Source organism: Triticum dicoccoides, chromosome 5B, assembly GCF_002162155.2.
Source record: "Triticum dicoccoides isolate Atlit2015 ecotype Zavitan chromosome 5B, WEW_v2.0, whole genome shotgun sequence".
Taxonomy (NCBI): domain Eukaryota; kingdom Viridiplantae; phylum Streptophyta; class Magnoliopsida; order Poales; family Poaceae; genus Triticum; species Triticum dicoccoides.
The window spans coordinates 569,679,564-569,705,084 of record NC_041389.1 but is presented as its reverse complement, the minus strand read 5'-3'; the positions used below and the strand labels follow the sequence as shown (position 1 = coordinate 569,705,084).

Here is a 25,521-nt window from a genome sequence, read left to right as displayed (position 1 = left end):
CCCTAGGAGGAGGCGCGCCGGAGGAGTCCTACTCCCACCGGGAGTAGGACTCCCCCCTTTTCCTAGTTGGATTAGGACTTGGGGGGAGGGAAAGAGGAAAGGGGGGCGCCGCCCGCCCCTTCCTTGTCCTATTCGGACTAGGGGGGGAGGGGGCGCGCGGCCTGCCCTGGCCGGCCCTCCTCTTCTCCCTCATGGCCCACTAAGGCCCATTAACCCCCGGGAGGGTTCCGGTAACCCCCGGAAGGGTTCCGATAACCCCCCGGTGTTCCGATAAAATCCCGATTTCACCCGGAACTATTCCGAAGTCCAAACATAGGCTTCCAATATATCAATCTTTATGTCTCGACCATTTCGAGACTCCTCGTCATGTCCGTGATCACATCCGGGACTCCGAACAAACTTCGGTACATCAAAACTCATAAAACTGTCATCGTAACGTTAAGCGTGCGGACCCTACGGGTTCGAGAACTATGTAGACATGACCTAGAACTATTCTCGGTCAATAACCAATAGTGGAACCTGGATGTTCATATTGGTTCCTACATTTTCTACGAAGATCTTTATCGGTCAAACCGCATAACAACATACGTTGTTCCCTTTGTCATCGGTATGTTACTTGCCCGAGATTCGATCGTCGGTATCCAATACCTAGTTCAATCTCGTTACCGGCAAGTCTCTTTACTCGTTCCGTAATACATCATTTCATAACTAACTCATTAGTTACAATGCTTGCAAGGCTTAGGTGATGATTATTACCGAGAAGGCCCAGAGATACCTCTCCGACAATCGGAGTGACAAAACCTAATCTCGAATTATGCCAACTCAACATATACTTTTGGAGACACCTGTAGAGTACCTTTATAATCACCCAGTTACGTTGTGACGTTTGGTAGCACACAAAGTGTTCCTCCGGTAAACGGGAGTTGCATAATCTCATAGTTGCAGGAACTTTGTATAAGTCATGAAGAAAGCAATAGCAACATACTAAACGATCAAGTGCTAAGCTAACGGAATGGGTCAAGTCAATCACATCATTCTCCTAATGATGTGATCCCGTTAATCAAATGACAACTCATGTCTATGGTTAGGAAACATAACCATCTTTGATTAACGAGCTAGTCAAGTAGAGGCATACTAGTGACACTCTGTTTGTCTATGTATTCACACATGTATTATGTTTCCGGTTAATACAATTCTAGCATGAATAATAAACATTTATCATGATATAAGGAAATAAATAATAACTTTATTATTGCCTCTAGGGCATATTTCCTTCACTTGGAGGCCCAACAATGTCTACAAGAAGAAGGTTGTGTAGTAGACATCAGTGGCGGCTCATCAATTATGACATAGTTCCCTGATACGTCTCCAACATATCTATAGTTTTTTATTATTCCATGCTATTATATTATCAATCTTCGATATTTTATATGTAATTTTATATTATTTTTGGGGACTAACCTATTAACCTAGTGCCCAGTGTCAGCTGCTGTTTTTTTGCTTGTTTTGGCTTTTCAAAAAATCAATATCAAAAGAGTCCAAACGAAGAAAAACTTTGGATTAATTTTTTCTGGACCAGAAAAGACCCACGAAGGTTCGGGAGAAGACATGAGGAGTCATGAGGAAGCGACAAGCTAAGGGGGTGCACCCCCCAGGCTTGTGGGCCCCTCGTGGAACCTCCCGACCTAATTCCACCTCTATAAATTTTCAAATATTCCCAATACATGAGAGAGCCACCCGATTTTTTTTTCCGCCACCGCAAATTTCTGTTCTTCCGCGATCCCATCTAGACGCCTTTTCCGGCACTTTGTCGGCGAGGGAATCGATCACAGAGGGCTTCTACATCATCCTTGCTGCCCTTTCGATGATGCGTGAGTAGTTTACCACAGACCTACGATCCATAGGTAGTAGCTAGATGGATTCTTCCCTCTCTTTGATCTTCAATACAATGTTCTCCTCGATGTTCTTGGAGTTCTATTTGATGTAATCTTCTTTTGCGGTGTGTTTGTTGGTATCCGATGAATTATGGGTTTATGATCAGATTATTCATGAATATTAATTGAGTCTTCTCTGAATTCTTTTATACATGATTATTATAGCATTTTATTAACCTCTGATCTATCCGTTTAGTTTGGCCAACTAGATCGATTTTTTATTGCAATGAGAGAGGTGCTTTGTGTTGGGTTCTATCTTGCGATGCTCAATCCCAGTGATAGAAAGGGACATGACACGTATTTGTATTATTGTCGTTAAGGATAAAAAGATGAGATTTATTCATATTGTTTGGGTTTACTCTGTCTACATCATACTTGTAGCAGCCAAGATGCGATTCTATCCCAATCACATGATGAATTTGTGATTGGGATAGAATCGCATCTTGGGTGCTACAAGTTGGTATTAGAGCCTTACCGACCGCAGGAGCCCCCTTGATTGATCGAACCGTTGCCATTATCGAGTCTAGAAAAAAACCTGTTTTGAGTCGTAGATATATATATCGGAGAGTAGTAATTCTTTTTTCTCCTTATTCCCTTTGTCACTCTGATACCAACTTGTATCATCCAAGATGCGATTCTATCCCAATCACGTGATGAATTCATGATCGGGGCAGAACCGCTCATCTTGCTTAAGGCGTTACTCTGTTTTTATTAACTTAACTAGGTAATTGCCCGTATGTTGCAACGGGGGAGGAGGGACTAATTCTAGTGGTTTAAGATTGGTCATATCCATATGCACATAAGATGATATTGTCAACATTTCCATTACATCATTATGGTCGTCAGTCCATCTCCTCAATCCAAGCATCAGAATCAAAATTAACAAAACTACACTCCATGTTGACTTAAAATAAGACACATCAAAACTTTTTTGGACAAGCGATGTTGTAAATTTTATTTGACCATTCCATAACTATGTGTTTTTATGTACAAAAAAGTCAGATCCTAGAAATAATGGCATACATTAAGAGTGTCGACACCGTCTTCATCATCCATTTATTCCTTTCTCCTTAGAACTCCTCACGTAAATGTGTGCTATTGTTTCCTGCAAAACAAAATTATCAAAATTCAATCCAAACATGTGAAAGCAGCACAAACTAATAATGGGTGGCTGCTACATTGCCTCACACCATCATCATTCTGATCCTCTTGGTCTTCAATCTTCCTTCAAAAACGGTTCCTACCTTTAGAGGATGCACTCGGCGAGCTCATCGTGTGGTTGTTAATCTCATCATCATCATCGGCCAACAACTTGGAAGTGCTCCATTTCTTCACAAGCTTTGACTCCTATCTTTTGTGTTTCGGTTAATTCCATGACAAAGGAAAGCATAGCCATAAATCATCAAAGACAAAGTTATATCATTGTTCTTAACACACCGGGATTGCTCAACGGAAGTGGTGGATCAAAACATACAATGCTACTCGTGCCCTTGTGGGACACCTTGGCATATACTGGGCATAGAATTTTAGTACCATGAGATCAATTGTGTCAAATACAATGTGTGTACTTCACTATGGATTAAATGTTAATTCCCATGAATCACGATTCACTACAAGAAAACTGAGATACTGTGACGAAAATCCGCATGACGGTGGTGGACAACGTCACACAAATGTGTAGTTTGCCGCCATCCATGTCGTCGAGAGATGGTGCTATGTGGGATGTGGTGGTGTAGTTTGCCGCCATCCATCTCGAGTTTGATGCAGCCACTGTCAACGTCCTAGCATGCATCAGTTGGAGTCATCTGCCGCATTGACGTGAGAACCATGCTGGCATGCTGCAGTGCTACATTGTCCTCCATGTTGTCGAGGTTGAAAGTCTCATTCAACTAGTCCCTCGAATAACCATTTGCTCGAAACTCTTTGCTTGACACACTTCGATTCGATTTGTTGTGTGAACTCTCATTCGCAAGACTTAATTCACTTTAACCGAAAAACAAGAAGAACATATGCTCCTGTCAAAAAGAAGAAGGTATGCTCAAATTAAATCAGAAGACACAGGGGATGGCATGCCACCACTGGCATCGCTTGATGCAGAACCCATCACCGTGCGCCGCGAACATCTTCGTCACCGGTCGAGGGCAGGTGGAGGTGATCGAGGAGCACGACAACGTAGACGGCCGGATCAGATGGACGCCGGAGTCGCCGAAGCCACGGAGGTTGGGGACCAGAGCGCGGCGGGCGCGGGCATCTGGTGGCACCAGTGCAGCCAGAGCTCCGGGAAGCCGTGGAGGAGGAGCACCACCCGAACAACAAGGGAGCCCTGCTTGGCCACGTGGAGAACATGTCGTTTAGTCTGCGTTCCAGAACGCAGCACGTCGTCGGACTCTTGCATGCTCGCCGCACCACCCCCCGCACTGTTCTCATATCAAACTAGATAAGTGGCGGTCTCTTATTGGCTCTGCACAATATTTCCTGCAGGGAACCCTCCAGCTGAGCCAAACCCGTCTTATAGGGCAATTAACAAGCAATGACTAATCAAGTTTTGATGCACGCGATTTACTGTCTAAAGTAGCATCTGAAATTAATAGGTTGCCTTGGTACCTGAGTTTTAGTCGGAGGGCCTAGTAAACTTGAACGGAGGGAGTACCTGTAATAGTATTTCTAGAATTATTACTCCTTTTAATATGGCACATGATGCAAAATAGGTGAGATGGTTTTTGCTAGTGTTCGACGTTGTAATATGTTTTATCCATGTTTTTGCCTCGAGTGTTCCAGCCAGTTGTGGGTCTTTAGCTACGTGTCGTGCGGTAAATTACTATAAAATTCACCTCCCCCCACCTACAAATCCGAGGTTGGAACTGGTTGCTCATGTGTCGGCCCTGATCTGAGAGGGTGGCAATTTCTTCAGACTATCAGCAATTTCTACATAGAGTTTTTTTTTTGGAAAAACTGACACCGTTTGATCTCGATCAGTCAATTGTGAGCGCACGTCTACTCAGAGTTCCTTCCCAACAAACGTTCGCCCATTAGCATTGCGGTTCTCTAATGAAATCGGCAATGAGACACGTTGTTTTAAAAAACCTAAATGATAAGTGATGTGACACGAAGTAACACCGTCCTGACATTTTCATAAGTAAAATTGCCATAAAAAAACAAATCCCAAAAAAACAGAAATTTGCCATCCAAACAGAAAGTTGTCATGCTTCACAATTAAAGTTGTCATCCTCAGTTAACTAAAGTTGTCATCAAAAAACGTCAGGGCAGAATTGCTTCGTGCTTTACGTGCAACACTTATCAAAGATACTAGTCTGGTTCTATCTCCTATTGTTGAATCTCGTGTTCTCGCAAGTAATGCATGATTATGTTAGTGCAAACAACCAAAGACAATCAAATACGAGGAACACTGTGCTATTTCTTGAGTAGAGAATAGTCAAACTGTCAAAGTCACATAGCTTCATCTCGATAGTATATGCAACCGGAGGCGAGTCAATCATCAGCGCCGAAGTCCGGCTCACGCGGCTTGGGCACGGGGACATGGATCATGATATCCCCTTGATCCCGCTTGGTCGACCGCTGCCGGTGCACGCCGCGCAGCGCGTTGGCCGCGAACCGTGACACCAGTATGGTGGTCTTGAAGCTCGACGACCGGCCTTCCTCCTCCTCCTCCTTGCGCCGCAGCTCGGCGGCCTTCCGCTTGAGGTGCCGCCGCCACGCGGCCTGGACGTAGGTGGCGGCCCAGGTGCGCCACTGCTGCGAGTAGAAGCGGAAGGTGTGCTGCACCTGCTTGCTGTGCATGCGCCGGAACTGCCCCGCCACGAACTTGAGCTCCTCGGCGTGCAGCGCGAAGGACTCGACCTCGGAGAGCGCCATGACGGTGCGCGTGGAGGAGGGCAGGCTGACCCCGGACTTGGGGTCCAGCGCCCAGGTGAGCAGCTCCTCGCCGCAGAAGTCGCTCTCCTGGAGCATGCTGCGGTTGAAGAAGCCACTCCGGCCGCCGTCCGTGGTGATGCTCTCCAGGCTGCCGCGGATGATGAAGAGCATCTGGTCCACGGGGTCCCCCTCCCGGATGATGTACGTCCGCTCCGTGTAGAGCGCCGGCTTGAGGCGCTCGCAGATGGCGTCCAGGAGGCGCTCGTCCATGTTGGCGAACAGCGGCACCCTCCGCACGAGGCCCAGGCAGAGGTGGCGCTTGATGTCGCGGCGGAGGTCCTTGGGGAGGTTCTGGACCAGGGCCTCCTCGTCCACCCCGCGGGTGTTGATCCACTTGTACTGGTCGTAGCGCCGGACGCGGTCGCGCAGCTCCATCGGCAGCAGGCGGTGGTGCATCCACTGCTCCGAGTCCCGCCGCTTCACCCGCATCTCCTCCAGCCGCACGGTCAGCGATTGCAGATACGTCTGCAAAAGATCGATCGTCTCGTCAGTGCAACACATACATAAATGGGGCAGCTAGGCTTAAGCTAGTAAAGAAGAAGGATCGTTGACCTGAATGTTTCCGATGAGCATGGCCATTAGGATGAGGCCGAAGGTGGCGAGCGTAATGGCGAAGAGCGACTCCCCGGTGTAGATGGTTGTCTTGAGCCCTTGGCCTAGCGTACTGTTCGACCACATAAATTAGTGACAAACTACGATCAAAATAATGTTGTCTTGTTGAGTAATTTTGTTACCTCAAGTTGGCGAGGCCCCACCAGAGGCAGAAGAGGAGCTTGGTGGTCATGTCTTTGGAGGTGGTCACGTCCGAGGTGACGGCCGACGAGTACATGCCGTAGTCGAAGGGCATCTCGCCGTCGTCGGTGGGCTGGCAGTTCTCGGTGATGACCTGCCGGATCACGGTGGTCCACTCCGTGTACTCCTCGTTGCTCTCCGTCTTGCCGCAGTACATGTAGATCTGGTTGCACCCCGGGAACTCGTTGCACGAGAAGCGCCAGCAGTCGGTCACCCGCTCGATCGACAGCAGGTACCAGAAGGCGCCCACGATGTGGCTGGCCAGCATGTACCAGAGGAGGTAGTAGGCGGCGCCGGCGAGGGCCGTCTCGGCGAAGACGCCGCTGGTGCGCTTGAGCTCCGTGGACAGCGGGTATATCCGGACCAGCCGCGGCACGTACTGCGCGATGATGATGGACAGCAGCCTGTCCTTGGTCTCCAGCACCGCCGTCTTGTCCTCCCGGTAGAGGAACTTCCAGATGACCATCTGCGGCAGCGGGAGCACGGAGAAGACGTCGGCGATGAAGAAGCGGCGGCAGTAGCGCTTGGCGATCTCCACGGTGTCGATCACCAGCTCGCCGCGGCCGAAGACCCTGGAGGAGGGCGCGATGAAGGCGGTGCGGAACTGCAGCGCGATGCGCGCCAGGAAGTAGATGTCGAACAGGGTGCGGACCACGGCGGTGGAGATGGCGAGGCCGTGGTCGATGCCGATGCACAGGTTGGTGTTCTGCTCCCCGGGGAGCTGCTCCTCCCTCACCCGGGGCCCGTAGAAGAACATGGGGTCGATGGCGATGGAGATGATGCAGGAGATGAGGAAGCTGCGGTTGAGGCGCACCAGGATGCGGTCCTGCGGGTCGAAGATCTTTTGCGACGTGTTCTTGAGGTCCTCCTGGAACACGGCCGCCATGGCCGCGCCCGTGCGGATCGACCGGCCCAGCGTGCGGAGCTGCGCCGAGCCATGCGTGATCACGTCCCGCGCCAGCAGCTCCGGCTGCGCCAGCCGCCGCCGGGACGCGCCCACCACGCCGCCGTACCCGATGTGGAAGGCGGACCGCCGCCGCTCCCCGCCGCCGCCGCCGCCCCCGCCGATGGACGCCTCGTACGACATCCCGCTCGCGCTCGCGTCGTCAGCAAGCTACGAGGCAAAAACCAAACGTTGATGCATGCATGCATTCATTATCCCCGCCAATCATCTAAGGGATCCCTCATGAAATGAGATGAAATGGAGTACTCGATGAAATGAAATGCATCCGGCATCTCACCTTACAAATTTCTCCTTGCCGCCGTCGATGAATCGCGTCTTATGCCGGGCACTGCCGAGCAAGATCTGCTAGCCGCCATGGAGGCTGGCCGCTGGTTGATTCCATCCATTCATTCAGAGCACTGTGGACATTAACGAACCAGAGGCTCGTTCGTCCCCTCCTCTGGATCCCGCGTGCGCAACAGAATTCTGCCGCGGAAGCACAAAATCAACCGAGAATTCCTATCTGCAATCGCCACATGATAAGCCAAAATGATACCCGTGATAAGAACAAGAAGCCTCTCGAATGGATGGCAAGAAGGCAAACCTGCAATCTCCCCTCTCGTTCATCAGAAAGAAAGGAAATCCCAATCGCTCGCTCGCTCGCTGCATCGACCGCAAACTTTTCGCTCCCCGTTTACAGGGCTAAGCGGGACACTGCGGCTGATGCGGCATGCGGCAGTGGCTGGCCGCCACACACCGCTATAATTAGCGCCGGCGTTTGCGGCAGCCCGCATGCACCCGCCAGACAGTAGTATTAATCAGCATCAGCTACAGCTGCATTAGGCCATCTCCAGCCGTTCGCCCCCCAGGGCGCCTAAATAGAACGGCCTGGGGGCGTGCCGGCGCTAGTTCGGTCTCTGGGGGCGACCTAGCTCCCAGTCACACCCCCACGCGCCGGCCTCAGGATGCAGGAAATTTAAACTTGGTCGTTCCCGCTCTCAATAGACGTCGCAAATCCGGCGATCGGACGTAGTCTGGCGTTACAAGAAACAGAGCGCCGCCGCCGCAAGTTCGCGTGCGCAACGATTCACTCGGCGGGGTCGGCTCCAGGCGTTGGCGGAGTCGGCGTGCGCGGGCTCGTCGGTGTCGGAGCTGCTTCGGTGCTGGGCTGCGTCGGCGCGGCTTCGGCACTGCTGGGCGGCGATGTAGAGGCGTCGTTCGGGCTTGGCGTCCGTGTGGTCGTGGGCGTCGTGGGCGTCGTCGGCGTTGCCGTTGGCAGCTCGTTCAGGATGAGGCCGCGCTGCACCAGGTACCACGCCTTGAGCTTCTCATCGTTGCTTTGGAGCATGTCCGCCCCGCCCATCAGAAAAGCCATGTCGGTGTTCCTCTTCTTTGCAGCGACGTTCGTCCGGAGCAGCTCAAGCTTGATGGCGTTGTTCTTCATTAGCGACGACCACCGTGCCTCGGTCTTCTCTTCGCGTAGGACGGCCCGGGCGTAGGACGGCCCGCGCCTCGATCTTCTCTTCGAGTAGTTGTATGGAGGGTACTGCACGCCGACGAAGGCGGGCGAGGGCGTGCGCGTAGCGGGGTGATCATGAGGGAAGGTCACGTTTGGGTTGAACCCACCGTGCGCGTTGCCGTCCGCGTAGCCGGGCGACGATGAACCCCATGAAGATCCGGCGCCTTGCTGTCCCCAGGGCGCGTACTAGGCGTGGCTGACGACGGGTGGATTCATCCCCGCCTGGTCGACCGATGAGGAAGACGCCGCCGCGCGCGCCGTGTTGTCGCGGGCCTTCTTGGCTATGGCCTTGTTCCGCCTGTCGGCGGTGACTGCTTCGCGCCGCTGAACTTCCACCCTCCACTCGGCGTTCGACAGGCCCGGTGGCTTCGATGGCGGCGCCCTCGGCTTCCTCTGCTTCGGCTGGGCCACGGCGCCAGTCGCGGTTGCCGCCGCGCGCGGCATGGCGTACTTCTTCGGCGGCATGGCGTACTTCTTCGCGGCGAGCGGGAGGGGGTTTGGCGGGAGAAAGGGAGAGAATGGCGGGAGGAAGCGAGCGAGCGGGAGAGATGCGAGGGAAAAGCGTCAAGAAACGGCGGGAAAAGGCCCTCGGGTTGCCTCCAGGGCGGGCCCACGCGCCTTTTTCGCTTGTGCCGGCTCCCCAAGCGCCCCCCAGGGCGCCGGGTTCGGCCTGGGTCCGCCGACACCAGTTTTGACCCGAGCCGGCGAAAAACGGGCTTCTAGGAACGCGACTGGGGCCTTTTTTTGGCGCTGGCGCCACAAAATCGCCTGGGGAGGGCCTGTTGGGGGCGCGGCTGGAGATGCCCTTAGCTCAGTGCAAAATCCAGATAACAACATGGTCACTGAAAATTCAGATAACAGATAGCTCGGCTGGAGCTGCATTATATCAAATCTGGAAATTCAGCACAACCTGCACAAAGATCCATAGAAAAAGGAAAATTACAGCATGGTCCGAATAAGGTATGCAGTGGATATTGAACTACAGTTTAGATGGAAATAGCAGAATAATAATAATCTTCAGATAATGCCCTCAATGCTAACACCACCACATATATGAGTACTAACGACACATTAATCTTCAGAACTAGATGATACCCCGCGCGTTGCTGCGGGAATTGGTTGCAATATATTTAAGTGAGATTTTTTCCCCTTTTGTAGGAATACAAACATTGGTAATGAAACGAAAAATTGGAACTAAAAATAATATAATTTACTGTAAGTAGCATAATAGATTGCATGTTGGGTCTATATTCATGCACGGATATGCCAGACTCCTTTCAGAAAAACCAAAGTGTATAGTTGGATTAGCATAGTAAACAGTAAGAATGAATTGCGGGAGCATCTCCCATCTTTACAATTTCGTATAGTATGGTTGCACTTAGTTTTGCTCACGCAGTTATTCCCTGAAGATAGAAGTGTCGATGGAATTAAAGGCTGGCAATGGACTCTGAATAGAAATATATACTCCATGGAATTACTCCGGTAGATAAGTTAAGTGTCATCCTAAAAGTGACTGAAGTTTTGCTATGATAAAGATTAGGTCAATTCAGGAGTAGAGAAAATAAATCTTCACATGCCAGTCATATGTGTGATCCTCATTAAAGGGCAGAGAAGGTTGTCCGGCATGAGTATGGTGTGAGATCATATTGATATGGGAATATTATAAAAGAATGCCCTTCATGTTCTCCTTATATAACTGAGCCAGTCATGTAAGGTCTCAGTTTCCTTTTCATTAGGAGTCAGATTGCCTATGTCACTTGGATGACTGGATAAGTTATCATATTTTAAAAATATTGAAGGCTGAATGATTTCTATACTTTTTTAGCATGTACTTACAAATTCAATGAAAAAATGGACATGTACGCATAATTTGTCAGATACACACACTATATATGACTAAATTTTATGCCACCCATATTTAAGCCACCCACTTCTTATATATGACTAAATTTTATGACATCCATATTCTATGATAATATAACCAAAGGGATGGTAAATGGACTATGTATTTGGAAATTAAAACCTTCATCAGTCATTTATACCAATTCAAAAGCAGAGAAGCCACCCACTTTTTTTTACAGTTCGATTGACCAGCCTTCAGGGACGGTCAGGACGTTTTCTTCCGTGAGGGGCGATCCTAAGGCGGCTAGGGTTTCGCTGGTCCGCCGCCGGCCGCCTCCTTGGCGGCGGCGGGGGGGCCGGTGCTTGCAGTCCCAGGACGGCGCTGTAAGGTTGCCGTGGCTGGTCTCTCTCTCTCCACTGCGTGGTTGTGGCTGTATCTTGCATATGGTCATCCGTATTGGATCAGTTTTTTCTGCTCAATCGATTTGATCGGAGGAGCATACTGTTTTGGAGACTTTGAAGATTTCTGAGGAAGTAGAAATCCAGTCCCCTGATTGGATGTGGTGAAATTGTTAGCAGCTTTGGATTCGGTGGGGTTGGAATTTTTCTGTCTTCTCACGTTCATCAGAGAGCAACAATGAAGGTTCTGAGTTGGAATTGCAATGGTCTCGGGAATGAACCGGCAATCCGTGCTTTGCTCAATGTCCAACGAAAGTCAAATCCTGGTGTGATGTTTTTGTCGGAGACTCACCTAGAAAGCTATCCGGCTGAATGTTTACGTCGCCGCCTTAAGATGGACCAAAAATTTGTGTGCCATGGCGATGGGAGGAAGGGAGGTCTTATTCTATTTTGGAAAAAAGAATTTAAGGTTCAGAGGTTGGATCTTGACCCTATGTTTATAGATGTGATGATCACGGATACAAGTGATAACACATGGAGACTTACTGGTATGTACGGAGAGTTTAGATGGGAGAATAAGCATAAAACATGGGACCGTATGCGGGCATTGCATCAATCACAGTGTCAGCCATGGTTGTTAGTTGGTGATCTGAACGAAATACAGTTTTTACAGGAAAAAGAAGGAGGTAATCCTCGCCCCCAGCAATATATGACAGCATTTCAGAATGCTATCGATGATTGCAATCTCAAGGATATGGGATTTGTCGGGGATATGTTCACCTGGGGGAGAGGAAGAATACGGGAGAGATTGGACAGGGGTCTAATAAACGACGAGTGGTCGATTCTATACCCACATGCCGCGCTTGAAAATCTGGAGTTCAATCATTCAGATCACAGACCTATTCTTGTGAACACTGAATATTACATTCAGGAACATGTGGATCCTAACCAAAGACCAAGGAGGTTTGAAGCGTACTGGCTGAAGGAAAGAAAATTTACTGAAGTAGTACAGGACGCATGGGCTCATGTTTCAGCGAACCAAGGAACTAGCCTGTATGAAAAACTTTCATGCATGCATGGTCGCTTCCATGATTGGGACCAGAGAGTCTTAAAAAAACCTAAGAAGCGATTATGCAAGGCACAACGAGAGTTGGAACAGGCGATGACTAGTCCTATGACAGATGAAAATGAAGAGAAGAGGAAGGAGTTGGCTGAACTGGTGGAATATTTGCTTGAGCTGGAGGAGATTGCATGTAGGCAACGTTCGCGTGCTACATGGTTGACAAGTGGCGATCGGAACACAGGTGTCTTCATGGCTTATGCTTCAGCTAGGAGAAAAAAGAATTTCATTAAAAGGTTAAAGGATGATAATGGGCAATGGCTGAAAGGTAATTCATCTTTAAATCCGCATGTCCAGAATTACTTCTCTAATCTGTTCTCTTCGGAAGTTAATCAAACAGATCCAGTATTGTTAGAAAAAGTTCATAGTAAAGTGACTGATCAGATGAACAATATGTTGATGGCTCCTTTTACTGCGGAAGATGTGCATAAAGCTGTGTTAAGTATTGGAGATCTAAAAGCACCAGGGCTGGATGGGTTACATGCTGTATTTTTTAAAAAGTATTGGCATATTCTTGGGAGTGACATCACTCATGAAGTCTTACATGCTATCAACACACGTCAAATCCCTGCTGAGTGGAATGATACGTCAATTGTGATGATCCCAAAGGTGGATGCACCTGAACTGGTAACTCAATTTCGGCCTATTAGTCTTTGTAATGTGCTTTACAAAATTATCTCCAAAATATTGGCTGCCAGATTGAAGAGTATATTGCCTGAAATTATTTCACCTACCCAGAGTGCATTCGTTCCTGGTAGATTGATCACCGATAATATACTTATTGCCTATGAGTGTATCCATAAAATAAAGAATACGAGGAACAATCTTGCTGGATTGTGTGCAGTCAAGCTGGACATGCATAAGGCTTATGATAGAGTAGAATGGATCTTCTTGAGAAATATGATGAGGAAATGGGGATTCCATGAGAATTGGATTGATTTAATGATGGCTTGTGTGAGCTCAGTAAGATACAAAGTAAGATTTAACTCACAGGAGACGGATATATTTAACCCTACAAGGGGTCTCAGGCAAGGGGACCCCCTCTCGCCGTACCTATTTTTGATTTGTGCAGAAGGTCTTTCTAGTTTATTGCAGTATGAAGAAGAAGTTGGTGGCATTGATGGGATCAGAGTGTGCAGGAATGCACTGTCAGTTTCACACCTCTTATTTGCTGACGATTCTCTTATTCTCATGCGAGCAGATGTGTTAAATGCAACTTCCTTACGGCAAGCACTGGAAACCTACTGTGAGAATTCGGGACAGATGATCAGTGTGGGTAAATCGAGCATCTTTTTCAGCCCAAATACTAATGTGACCACGAAAGCTGAAATTTGTCAAGAATTGGATATAAATACGGAAGCCTTATCTGATAAATATCTCGGCCTACCTGCCATGGTTGGTGCTGATAGAAATGACTGTTTCAAACATCTCCGTGACAGGGTAATGCATAGGATAAAAGGATGGATGGAGAAACAATTATCCACGGGTGGCAAGGAGATCTTATCGAAGGCCATTGCTCAGTCTATACCAGTATTTGCAATGTCAGTTTTCTGTCTTCCTAAAGGCGTTTGCAAAGAAATTACAGATGTAATAGCTCAATTCTGGTGGGGTGATGAAGAAGATAACAAGAAGATGCATTGGTATTCTTGGTGGAAGCTATGTTTCCCAAAGAGTGAAGGTGGGATGGGATTTAGAGATCTATATTCGTTTAATCTTGCTCTCTTAGCGAAACAATGCTGGAGATTGATAACGAACCCGGACTCGCTTTGTGCTAGGATTTTAAAGGCAAAGTATTACCCAAATTGTGATATTCTCCTAGCAGGGCCGAAAAAGAGATCTTCCTTCACTTGGCAGAGTATCATTGCTGGGTTAGCTTGCTTTAAACGTGGATACATATGGAGAATAGGAACGGGAGAAAATGTTGACATCTGGGCTGACCCGTGGATACCTTCAAGCCCAAACAGGATGATTATTACTCCGCGGAATCAGTCTATTTTAACAAAGGTTTCTGAACTAGTTAATCCTATTACCCAAACGTGGGATGAGCAATTACTTCAAGACCATTTTAACCCTGTGGATGTTCGAAGGATCTTGCAAATACCCTTACACCTTCAAGCATTTGATGATTTTGTCGCCTGGCATCCGAATAAAAACGGAATCTTTTCTGTGAAAACTGCATATCATATTGAGTGGATACACAAATATGGGGGCCATGCAACTGCCCGGGGCAGACCGGGAAGCTCTACGACTCCGGCAGTGTGGTCTATGCTATGGAATCTTCAAGTCCCACGTAAAGTTCAAATATATTGCTGGAGAATTCTGCACGGAATTGTACCATTAATGTCTGTACTCGCTAACAGACACATCCCGGTGAGTGGAGAATGCCCAATTTGTCACGTTGGACCAGAGGATGTGCGCCATCTGCTTTTTGAATGCATTCCAGCGAGAGAATTGTGGGAGAAATTAGGCATTTGGGACTCTATCAGATCGGCCCTTCATGTGGATCGCTCGGGGTCAATAGTTCTGGAACACTTGCTAAACTTACCAACCACTCCGTTTCACCTCATGCCTACTATTCGAAGTATTGACGTCATAGCAGCGGGATGCTGGTATTTGTGGTGGATCCGTAGGCAGGTCACACACAATGAGACAATTCCGCCTTTCAATAGATGGCCCATTTCAGTGATGGCAATTACATGCGGATATAACAAAGTGTCGAACCAAAATAGGGAGGACACGGAGCATAGATGGAAGAGGCCAGACCCAAAGTTTGTTAAAGTAAATGTTGACGCTGCTTTTTATCAAGATGCAGGTGCAGGAGCAACGGCCGCTATAATCAGAGATGAGAAGGGGCAATTTCTAGCTGCTCAATGCAAATACAATGATTGTGCTTCAGATGCTACGGCTATGGAGGCTAGGGCCATGCGAGATGGCCTTCAATTTGCAAATTCATTAGGCTTTAATCGGGTTGAGGCTGAATCAGACTCCCTTGAAGTCATTCAGTTCTGCACAGGACAAACACAGTGGTGGGATGCATCGGCAGCAGTCTTTGCGGAGTGTCTAGATACTGTTACATCAATTGGGAGGGTCACCTTCAAGCATTGTTTTCGTGCGGCGAATACCGCACCTCATGAGCTAGCTAAGTATAGTTTTTGTAATAAAATGTCAGATAGTTGGACTGACGAACCACCTGCATGTATTGTCAATAGCCTTGTGAACGATGTAATTTTGATCTGAGTAAATAAAGCTAGCCATGATGGCCTTCCCTTAAAAAAAAAGGAATATATAGGAATTTTAAGTTTCGGAAAGAAACTGTGTCATTAACGAACCAATCTTTTTACTATGCACGATCCGATCTTAATTACGCAGAAAGGACACTTCATTGTACAACGCTTCATTATATGAAAATTGTCAAAAGGAAAAAATTCCACAGCTTAGCTAGATTGTGCAGCAGATACGTCTATAGGCGCACCGCCGCTTCCGATATCTGGTGGTTGTGCAGCCGGCTTGGCTGGGACTGGTTGTGTGGACGGCTTGGCTGGGAGCCTGGGACAGGTGGCCGGGGCCCGGGGGAGGTAGGCGACGTCTGTATGCAATTTTTTTTAAAATAATACATTTTTTATATTAAATTTCAGAAATATTATGCCGTAATTATATTTTTTAAAAATATTACCCAATCGGCCTACTGCTGACCGATTGGATCCAGTCGGCCTACTGCTGGCCGATTGGCCTCCAGTCAGCCCACTGTCGGCCGATTGGATCCAGTCGGCCCACTGCTGGCCGATTGGATCCAGTCGGCCCACTGCTGGCCGAATGGCACCCAATCTACTTTTTATAGGCCGACAGGTGTATGCACCCATCTATCTGTTGAATAGGTATTTGAAAAATGTTGAAGAAATATTTGAAAAAAAATTCATCATGCATATAAAAATGTTAGTTAAGCATTTGAAAAAAAATGTTGCACAAGTATTTGAAAAATGTTGAACAAATATTTGAAAACTGTTGAATAGGTATTTAAAAAATGTTGAAGAAGTATTTTAAAAAATGTTGATCATGTATATATAAAAATATTAATCAAGCATTTGCAACAAATGTTGAACAAGTATTTGAAAAAAATATTGAACAAGTATTTGAAAAAAATGTTGATCATGTAAATAAAAATGTTGAACAAGTATTTGTAAAAAAATTTATCATGTATATAAAAATGTTGAACAAGTATTTGAAAAAAAATTGAACAAGTATTTAAAAATTTTTGAACAAGTATTTGAAAAAATAATATGAAAAAAAAGAAAGAAATAATGGAGAAGACCGGCTCAGTCGCCTCTAGTTGGTCGCGGTCCCTTTTCTAACCAGTAACTGGAAACTAATGGGGTGGTTAGCTGCCCTGGTGATTGCCATGGAGACCAGGCATCGATCCCCAACGCAGCTAATAACTACCCCACCAGCTTCCAGATGTTAAACATTTTTTCAAATACTTGTTTAACATTTTTTAAATACTTGTTCAACATATTTTCAAATACTTGTTCAACATTTTTATATACATGATCAACATTTTTATAAATACTTGTTCAACATTTTTATATAAATGATTAATATTTTTCAAATACTTGTTCAACATTTTTTGCAAATGCTTGATTAACATTTTTATATACATGATCAACATTTTTTTAAATGCTTCTTTAATATTTTTCAAATACCTATTCAACAGTTTCAAATATTTGTTCAACATCTTTAAAATACTTGTTCAATATTTTTTTAAATGCTTGATTAACATTTTTATATGCATGATCAACATTTTTTCAAATACTTCTTCAACATTATTCAAATACCTATTCAACAGATAAATGGATGCATGCACCTGCCGGCCTAGAGGAATCACACTGGGTGACAATCGGCTAGCAGTGGGCCGACTGGGTCAATCGGCCAGTAGTGGGTCGACTGGATCCAATCAGCCGGCAGTGGGCCGACTGGGGGCCAATCGGCCAGCAGTAGGCCGACTAGATCCAATCGGTCAGCAGTAGGCCGATTGGGTAATATTTAAAAAAAATATAATTACGGTGTAATATTTCTGAAATTTAATATAAAAAATGTATTATTTTAAAAAAATAGCTGGTTTGGCGTCCGCCATACCTAAATTCTGCTGCAAATACTAGGTATATATACGTACTCTAGATACTTACTTGAAGGTTGTGCTGAGTCGTGCGCCCCTGCCTGCTTGATGGGCCTTATTGCTGCTTATGATAGCCACTGGCGGTGGGCCTGATTGCTTGGCTGCACGTCTGCACACACGTAAAACTGCTAGCTATTACGCAGGCTAAGGCCAAACCCTAGCGACATGGCAGAATTTGTTTACCATTGACAGAAATAAGCTCCACTAATTCACAGTTCATATTAAGTCTATTCTAGTGCTCTCCCATTGTTGAGTGACTAGTTGATCAGTTTTCTCTTGTGATTTCATATACAGATATAATTATACAGCAATTTTCCCGAAGCAAGTGCCACTAGAAGCTCTACCTTTGGATGCTTGGTAGATCATCTTCATGTCCGTCTAGTTAACATAGATGACTAATTGGTGACCTGTCAGGCATCTAATCTTTATCTAGTAAGGTATTTTGAGTGCCAATACTTCAACATTTGATTTCGGTTATATTTGTTGATCACAAGTATATATACTCCCTCTGTTTCTAAATACAAATATTTTTAGAGATTTTAATAAAGACAACATACAGATGTATGTAGACGTATTTTAGAGTGTAGATTCATTCATTTTTCTCCGTATGTAGTCCATATTAAAATTTATAAAAGACTTATATGTAGAAACGGAGGAAGTATCTAGGTTTTATCGTTCATAAAGTCCGCCACACCTATAATTTTTTTCTGCCTCCGCCACTGTTTGTATGGAGTTCAAAACCCATACTATGGATGCACAGAGAGGCTTCAGCTGGCTTGGGTGGGCGGGGCAGAGGACTGGTGGAGGAACGGCGCCGGATCGACCTTGGCCGGAATAGAAACAGAGAAGGAAGAATAAGACCAGGGCAGTGCACGGGTAAAGGGAGGCCCGCCCGAGAAAATTCCGGAGTGCCATGGAGGAGAGCTGGACCGGCGTTGTGCAGGTCTGCAGGAGGAGCCACATATGTACTATCCACCTTGGTCGTATACCTTCACACATGCATCTGAGATAACATGCGGGAGTTGGATCCCTCCCGTCACCGGGAACGCCCGGCTGGGCAATGTGATCGTTCATGACACTCACGCACGGGTGGAGGCATTGGCTCGCCCTCGCGCGTGTGCTTGGCCGCTGTCGCCCCACCGTGTCGATGATACTCGCTCAGATCGAAGTATCTGTTGACGTTGGAGCCGGCGGGATCCGTGTAGTCGTGCATTGTCTCTAGGCTGGAGTTTTGGATTTGCTCAGAGTAGGTATGGACACGCGCGAGGTCGGCGGAGCCACCGCTTGCACCGACTTGTGTTGGATTTCTTCACAGGAATTTGGCTCACAGATGTCTCCCCAGCCACCGCGTTGTAGTATAAATATAAGAGAAAAGGAAGGGCTCGACGGGATGGGGCTCAATCGTTTTTTCTACTTTATTAATGAGAGAGAGGAACCGATGGGTTGCATAGTTTACCGCTTGATGAAACGAAAGGGCTCAATTTACACACTGGTAACGGATGGCACGACCAGACATCATGCACGGGAAAAAGTTGCTCATGTGGCTACACTGCTGAGGTGGAGTGAGGTGAATGGTTGCATGTCGATTAGTGACGTGGACAGCTTGCATGTCAAGAGAAATAAGATAGTGGGGATGAACTATTTAGGTATTATAGATTCATAGGAGAACCAGGGTGATGCTTGGTTTCTTGCTGCCTATTGTTTTGCTTCAGAATTCATAGGAACACTGATGACACATTAATCTTCTGAACTCCAACAAAGTGAATCATGTTAGAGTGAACAGGAGGGTCGACTTGTCTACATGCCTTGCAAAATGCCTAGAAGAACAAACCAAGAGAGAACAAACATCATTATTATGTCAAAGGAGAACAACCAAAAGACGACACCATTATTATGATCGTGCCAAGTTTCTAGCAGTAGTACCATTCTTGGATGCTCATAAGCGTTTCAGTAATCAGGTGAAAGATACATAGACAATGCAGTAGTGGACGAGCTGTTTGATGTGTGAAATTCTTTAGACTTTCAGGAAGAAACACAAGGAGGTTTTTTTTTTTAGACAAAAAACAAAAAGAGAGGTTGCCCGCTTCAGCCCGCAACAGACAAGCGGGGTCGGCCCAGGCGGCACTTTGCGGGCCTGTTTCGCGGGGCGGCGTGGCGGCCCAGCGTGATGTCCCGCGCCGCTTGCACTAACCCTTGACCCAGGCCGCCGCCGCCTCCTCCTCCTCCTCCCCACCACCGCCGCATTCCCCAACCAGAAACCCCTCCCAAAACCGCCCGGAGGAATGCCGCTGCTGCCGCGCCGGCCGCCGGCGGCGCTCTACGTCCCGGTGCGGGGCCTCCTCGAGGCCCGCGTGCCGTGGGGCCGGGACCGCGCGCTGGACCACGTCGTGGAGCGGGAGCGCCACCTCGTGCCCTTCCTCCTCACCAAGGACGCGCTGCTCACGGCCGCGCCGCCGCCGCACGCCGTGCCGCTCCACGCGCTGCCCTCCACCATCCCCTTCCCCTTCCGCCCGCTCCGCTTCCTCCGCCTCTACGCCTCCGCCTTCGCGCTCTCCCCGCACCCCGTCACCGTCTCGCCCACGCACAGGCTCAGCGCGCTCCACCTCGACGAGGCGCAGGCCGTCGACGCCACCCGCGCCGACGCCGCCGACCGCCTGCTGCGCCTCCTCATGCTCGCGCCCTCCCGCGCGCTCCCGCTCCACCTCGTCGCGCGCATCCGCCTCGACCTCGGCCTCCCCTCCGACTTCCCCCGCTCGCTCCTCCCGCACTACCCGGACTACTTCGCGCTCTCCGCCGACGGCCGCCTCCTCGAGCTCGTCTGCTACCGGAAGGACCTAGCCGTGTCGGCCGTGCAGTCCTACGCGCAGCGGACCGGCGGGTACAAGGTCGGCGACCCCATCGCCTTCCAGCTCTCGTTCCCCCGTGGATTTGAGCTCGACAAGAACGTTCGCAAGTGGCTGGATGAGTGGCAGAAGCTGCCATACATCTCGCCGTACGAAGATGGTTCGCACCTGGCTCCCAGGAGCGACATCACGGAGAAGAGGACTGTGGCGGTGCTGCACGAGGCGCTCAGCCTCACGGTAGGGAAGAAGATGGAGAAGGAGGTTTTGGTCAAGCTTGGGGAGGCTCTTAGGCTACCACCAGGGTTCAGGAAGGTGCTCGCGAGGCACCCAGGTATCTTCTACCTGTCTCATAAGCTGAGGACCCAGACGGTGGTGCTCCGGGAAGCCTACCGGAGGCATATGTTGGTGGACAAACACCCAATGATGGGGATAAGGTATCAGTTCCTGCATTTGATGCATATGGGGAGGGAGGAGGCCGGTAAAGCAAAGGGCAAGGAGAGGAAGACAATTCGTGGCGACCAAATGATGGGAGACGAGTATGGTGCAGATGGGGAGAATGAGGATGACTACGATGATGAGGAGGATGAAGAAGAGGATGAGGAGAACATCGAAGCGGGTGTTGCTTCAGAGGAAGAGGAGAGCGATGACGAGGATACAGAGAACAGGGGAGAAACTGGAGAACCGCAACAAGCCGCTAACTGAAACAAGAACCTGCATCATAGCTGGTCTTGTGATGTTGGTGGTGATGTGCGTTTGAATTGCATGAATATGCTTGAAGGCCTAGCAACATAATGTACAATCAGCTTCTATAACAGGTACCAAACCTACTAGAAGATGGTCCTTATTTTTGTGTAACTAGGTTGTGAAGTAGCTGGTGATTATTAAGTGAAATCATCCTTGTTGTACCATGGTGGCTTCACCTAAGTTAATCATATATATCTTAGATTTTCAGGTAGATTACTAAAAGCATGATAGCTATTGCCATTTCTCATGTTCAATAAAAAAGACTGCTGATCACAATTAAAGCTGCAAATTTATCCTTCCGTGTTCTGATTAGAATTTGTTTTCTGTCCATAGCAAATCAATTGAGGTGATCCTTGCTATAGGTTGATTCTCGGTGAATTCTTTTAAGTACCAACTTGTTGCACATGGATGCCACTCTTATCTTTATAAAATTCTAAGGATTTAAATCTACAGGCTTGCTCCTGACTTACTAATGAGAACGATATATTGAAAGGATACCACAAATATTAATGTACGTGACAATGTTATTCTCATTGATATCAAAATTGAAAATGTATCTATTCGAAGGAAAAACTCGAATCAGGCATATACTTTCATGAGAATAGAAATGAAACACACACACACACACACACACACACAGAAACCCTTCTGTACCATCTCCGTTCAGATATTAAAAGAATTGCTGCATTAACTGTACTAGTAAAACTGCAAACACGGGGTAATGTTTGTACAGTTAACCATATTATTTGGTTATTTGGAGATATGTTAGATTTTTTCTGTTGACAACAGTTCTCATCTATCTGCATACCTTTAGCATAGACAACAAGATATTAGTTAACTATCAACACATCGAAATATCATGATTTTAGATCGGGGCTCACCGCCTTGTTCCGTTTACTTGCAATGAAACAACTGTTGATGTTATACATCATGCATGATACAGGCCGTAAAGGATAGAATTTAAATAGAATCCAGGACAAAAAAGGTAACACGCTAGAAGGATAAGAACATCAAGCACCAGCTTGAGTGCCATATCCTGGGAATTATTGCTTCGGGGATTCCGGAGCCCAGCATCAGAACAGTCTTTCGCTTCTTCATACAGAGCCAAGCCATCAAAATAAATTTAGTAATGGCCATTTTGTTTTCATGAAGCCTGAGAAAATGTTTTGTTGATGAAGATCTTAATAAGCTTGTAGGTTCCTGAGATTCTGCTTTCTTACTGTCTGAACTGCTACAGCTTCTGTTGATGCTGAGGAAAATTATATAATACAACTGTGTTTTGGTCCGGTGTGGCTCCATATCTATAACAACACTAGCATTACCTTTCTCTGTGAAATGAAAATTGCCTGAGAATCCATTTGACTTAATCTGTGCTGCTGAACCATGTTTCTACTATGACTATTTACAGTTGCTAATGAGTAGTAATATTTAGCTGGTTTCCCATGTATTCACAGTCTTATGGCAGTTCACATGAAACAACAGTACACATGTAGAGTTATTTCTTGTCCATTCGGCTTCAAGCAGAATTTCCAAACGTGCTGCAAAAAGGAAACACATGGTGGTAGAGAGATAACTAGAAGGTGTTATTTAAACTTTTGTCATGACATGCTCTGTTCAACCATGTAAATCCATAGAGAAAGCAGGGTTATCTGTTTAATTTACACTAACATAGTAGCATATTCTGCAGCAACCTTAAAATTGTTCCTGCACAGAGTTTTCAGACGACATTTGCCATCGATGTAGGTAGTCATGACGCAGAGTTTTGCTGCACAGATCTTTTATATGAACATAAATAAAGTAATACTCCCTATGTCTCAAAATGTAAGATGTTTTTTGGCAGTCTCAAAATGTAAGATCTTGTTTGACAAACATCTTACGTTTTGAGACAGAGTGAGTAGTATTTAGACCCACATAACTCAGTTGCTGAATTGACCCAGGTATACTAATCCCAGACAGCCCATTGTTCTGATTTCGAAAAGTTTTTAGATTTTTCTTCTTGAATTCCTGCTGCTTTTGTCTAATTGATTCAATCCCATGCCACTGGAATGACATACTTCAGTGGTGGTTGCCACTATTGTTTACTGGCTTACCTTTTCTCAAAACTCCAGAATTTATTGTGTATTTTGTTTTCACTCCCGCTATATCTAAGTTATGAACTGCAAGGCAGCAGTAAGCAGCCCCTAATCTCGCCGGCAACGTGGTCGTGTTAGCTGATATGGAGGCAGCATTGCCTAGAACGCCACCTGGAGTTTGCCTTCTATATCTAGAGCATGCTCCAATCTTTCTAAGCTCACCAAAAGCCTTGATGGCGTGCATCGCTCTTGCCCGAGCCAGCAGCACACTGATAATCTGCCCACGACGGTGAGAACATGATGTAGTACACTGGTGACCAGTGATCAATGACCAATGACCTCAAGGAATCGGAGCTGCTAGACACATATACCGACATCTTGGACACCAGTCTATTGTGACAAGACAATCCCTGCTTATTGGGTTGCCTGGTCTTATGCACTTTAGATCCACTTAACCTACAGAGTGCACACAATAAAATACTAGCATTTGCAAGGACTGTAGAATTTTACCTTAAGAAAACCTCAGATATATACATGATGTTGAAGTTTTTTTTTTTAATTTGATATTGAGTATATTGTTTGATACGTGTGTTTACCATAAACATTGCTTGGGTGCTTGGTTCAACCATGCTTCTGTACAGGGCAAGGGCATGAAAATGTGTGATTGGGGCTCAGATGATTTAATTCTGTGGATTGTTCATCGAAAACCAAGTTAAGAGATATACGTGCCTCTGGAGGAGCTGATTGGTGGTGTCTACAGTTGACCTACCTGGTCCTCTTGTTATGAACCCCCAGGTAACAGGTGTTGAAAAATGAAAATCCTATAGAGGTACGGCCATTTTCATTTACACTGCACCTGAAGAGAGCATAAAAGGCTTGGTAGCTGAGCTTTTTTGAATGTCATTGTTCTTAGTGTGTTGTGTTGCCTCTGTCTTCGATATGAGCAATCACTGCATGTTCTCATGGGATCTCGTGTGACGATTCTGGTGTTTGCTGCCATGTCAAGTAACAAAAAACCTGATAGGGAAAAGGAACAATAGGGTAGTTCCTGGAATCTAGTTGCTGTACCAAGGGCGCTACAACCAAAAGAGGATATTATGCCGATTTGAGATGTCACTAGCTAATAGTGTGGTAAGATGGCAGTAATGATGGACGCAGCATCTTTCCCCCCAAACACTATGTGAACTGCTTGGGTGCTGTTCAGTCAGCTTTGTGGTGTCCAGTCTACTAAAAGTTCTGAGTCACTAGCTTCAAATGCTGACTTACATGGGCAAGATGATATCATTCTGTGAATTGTTCATCAGAAATTATGTTAGGGAAATACGTGCTTCTGATGGAGCCGATCGATGATGTCTACGGTAGGATGTGTTGGAAAATGAAAATCATAGAGGTACAGTCATCTTCATTTATAATGCACTGTCTCTGTGTAAAAAAGAACAGAAAAGGCTTGGTAGCTGAGCTTTGTTGAATATGATTGCATAAGTGACAATCTGCTATCTGCTTTATCATTGCTCATAGTGATATAAGCAATTGCTGTATGTTCTCATGGAATCTCTTGTGATGATTCTGGTGTTTGATGCCATGCCAAGTAACAAACAACCTGATAGGGAAAAGGAACAATTGGGTAGTTGCTGTACCAAGAGTGCTACAGCCAAAAGAAAATATTATGCCGATTTGAGAAGTCACTAGCGAATAGTGTGGTACTAAGGCAGGAAGTAATCATGGACGCGGCATCTTTATCCCCAAAACACCATGTGAAACTGTTTGGGTGCTGTCTAGACTGCTGAAAGTTTGGAGTCACTAGCTTCAAATGCTGACTTGCATGCCCAGGAAATCACCCATTCAAAAGGCTCCCTGCGTGTTAGTATCTTTGAATATGATGAAGATTTGGTTGGTGAAAGCTCTGCTATGCACATTCTGCTGCCTTCCTTTTCCCCATTATTTGGTCCTTGTGTCTTCACTCACTCTTTCTTTACCTTGTACAATCTTACGAATATATGGCCGACTTCTTCGGGTTTCCTAGTTGATCCGGCAATATCATGGTGCATTTCTTTTTTTCGATAAACAGGGGAGCCCCTCCGGCTACATTTTTATTGAGTTCATGCAAACCAATCCCGCAGGAACCCTGTCCTTAAGGGCACGCACAGAGGTTTAAACCATAAAAGATATTCACATGAGAGACAGGTCGAACAGAAACACTCAAGATTACT

The 25,521-nt window shown here is 46.7% G+C and overlaps 2 protein-coding genes across 3 annotated transcripts; one reads left to right on the top strand and one right to left on the bottom strand.

Annotated features, from left to right (window-relative positions):
- Positions 1-5,200: 5,200 nt before the first annotated feature.
- Positions 5,201-8,362, bottom strand: LOC119306182 (putative cyclic nucleotide-gated ion channel 9). 2 transcript variants are annotated; one of them, XM_037582478.1, is made up of 5 exons: positions 8,207-8,362; positions 7,901-8,125; positions 6,602-7,773; positions 6,420-6,531; positions 5,201-6,332 (listed from the first exon to the last, which is right to left on the bottom strand). In XM_037582478.1, the coding sequence occupies exons 3-5, from the start codon at positions 7,744-7,746 to the stop codon at positions 5,424-5,426; spliced, it is 2,166 nt and encodes a 721-aa protein (XP_037438375.1). In that variant the 5' UTR covers positions 7,747-7,773; positions 7,901-8,125; positions 8,207-8,362; the 3' UTR covers positions 5,201-5,423. The 2 variants fall into 2 exon arrangements, with proteins under 2 accessions (XP_037438375.1, XP_037438376.1); XM_037582479.1 differs by lacking the exon at positions 8,207-8,362 and having other exon boundaries at positions 7,901-8,172.
- An 11,528-nt stretch (positions 8,363-19,890) lies between these two features.
- LOC119311687 (protein WHAT'S THIS FACTOR 9, mitochondrial-like) lies at positions 19,891-21,538 on the top strand. The gene has a single exon (XM_037587359.1). The coding sequence runs from the start codon at positions 19,935-19,937 to the stop codon at positions 21,195-21,197; it is 1,263 nt and encodes a 420-aa protein (XP_037443256.1). The 5' UTR covers positions 19,891-19,934; the 3' UTR covers positions 21,198-21,538.
- The last annotated feature ends 3,983 nt before the right edge of the window (positions 21,539-25,521 follow it).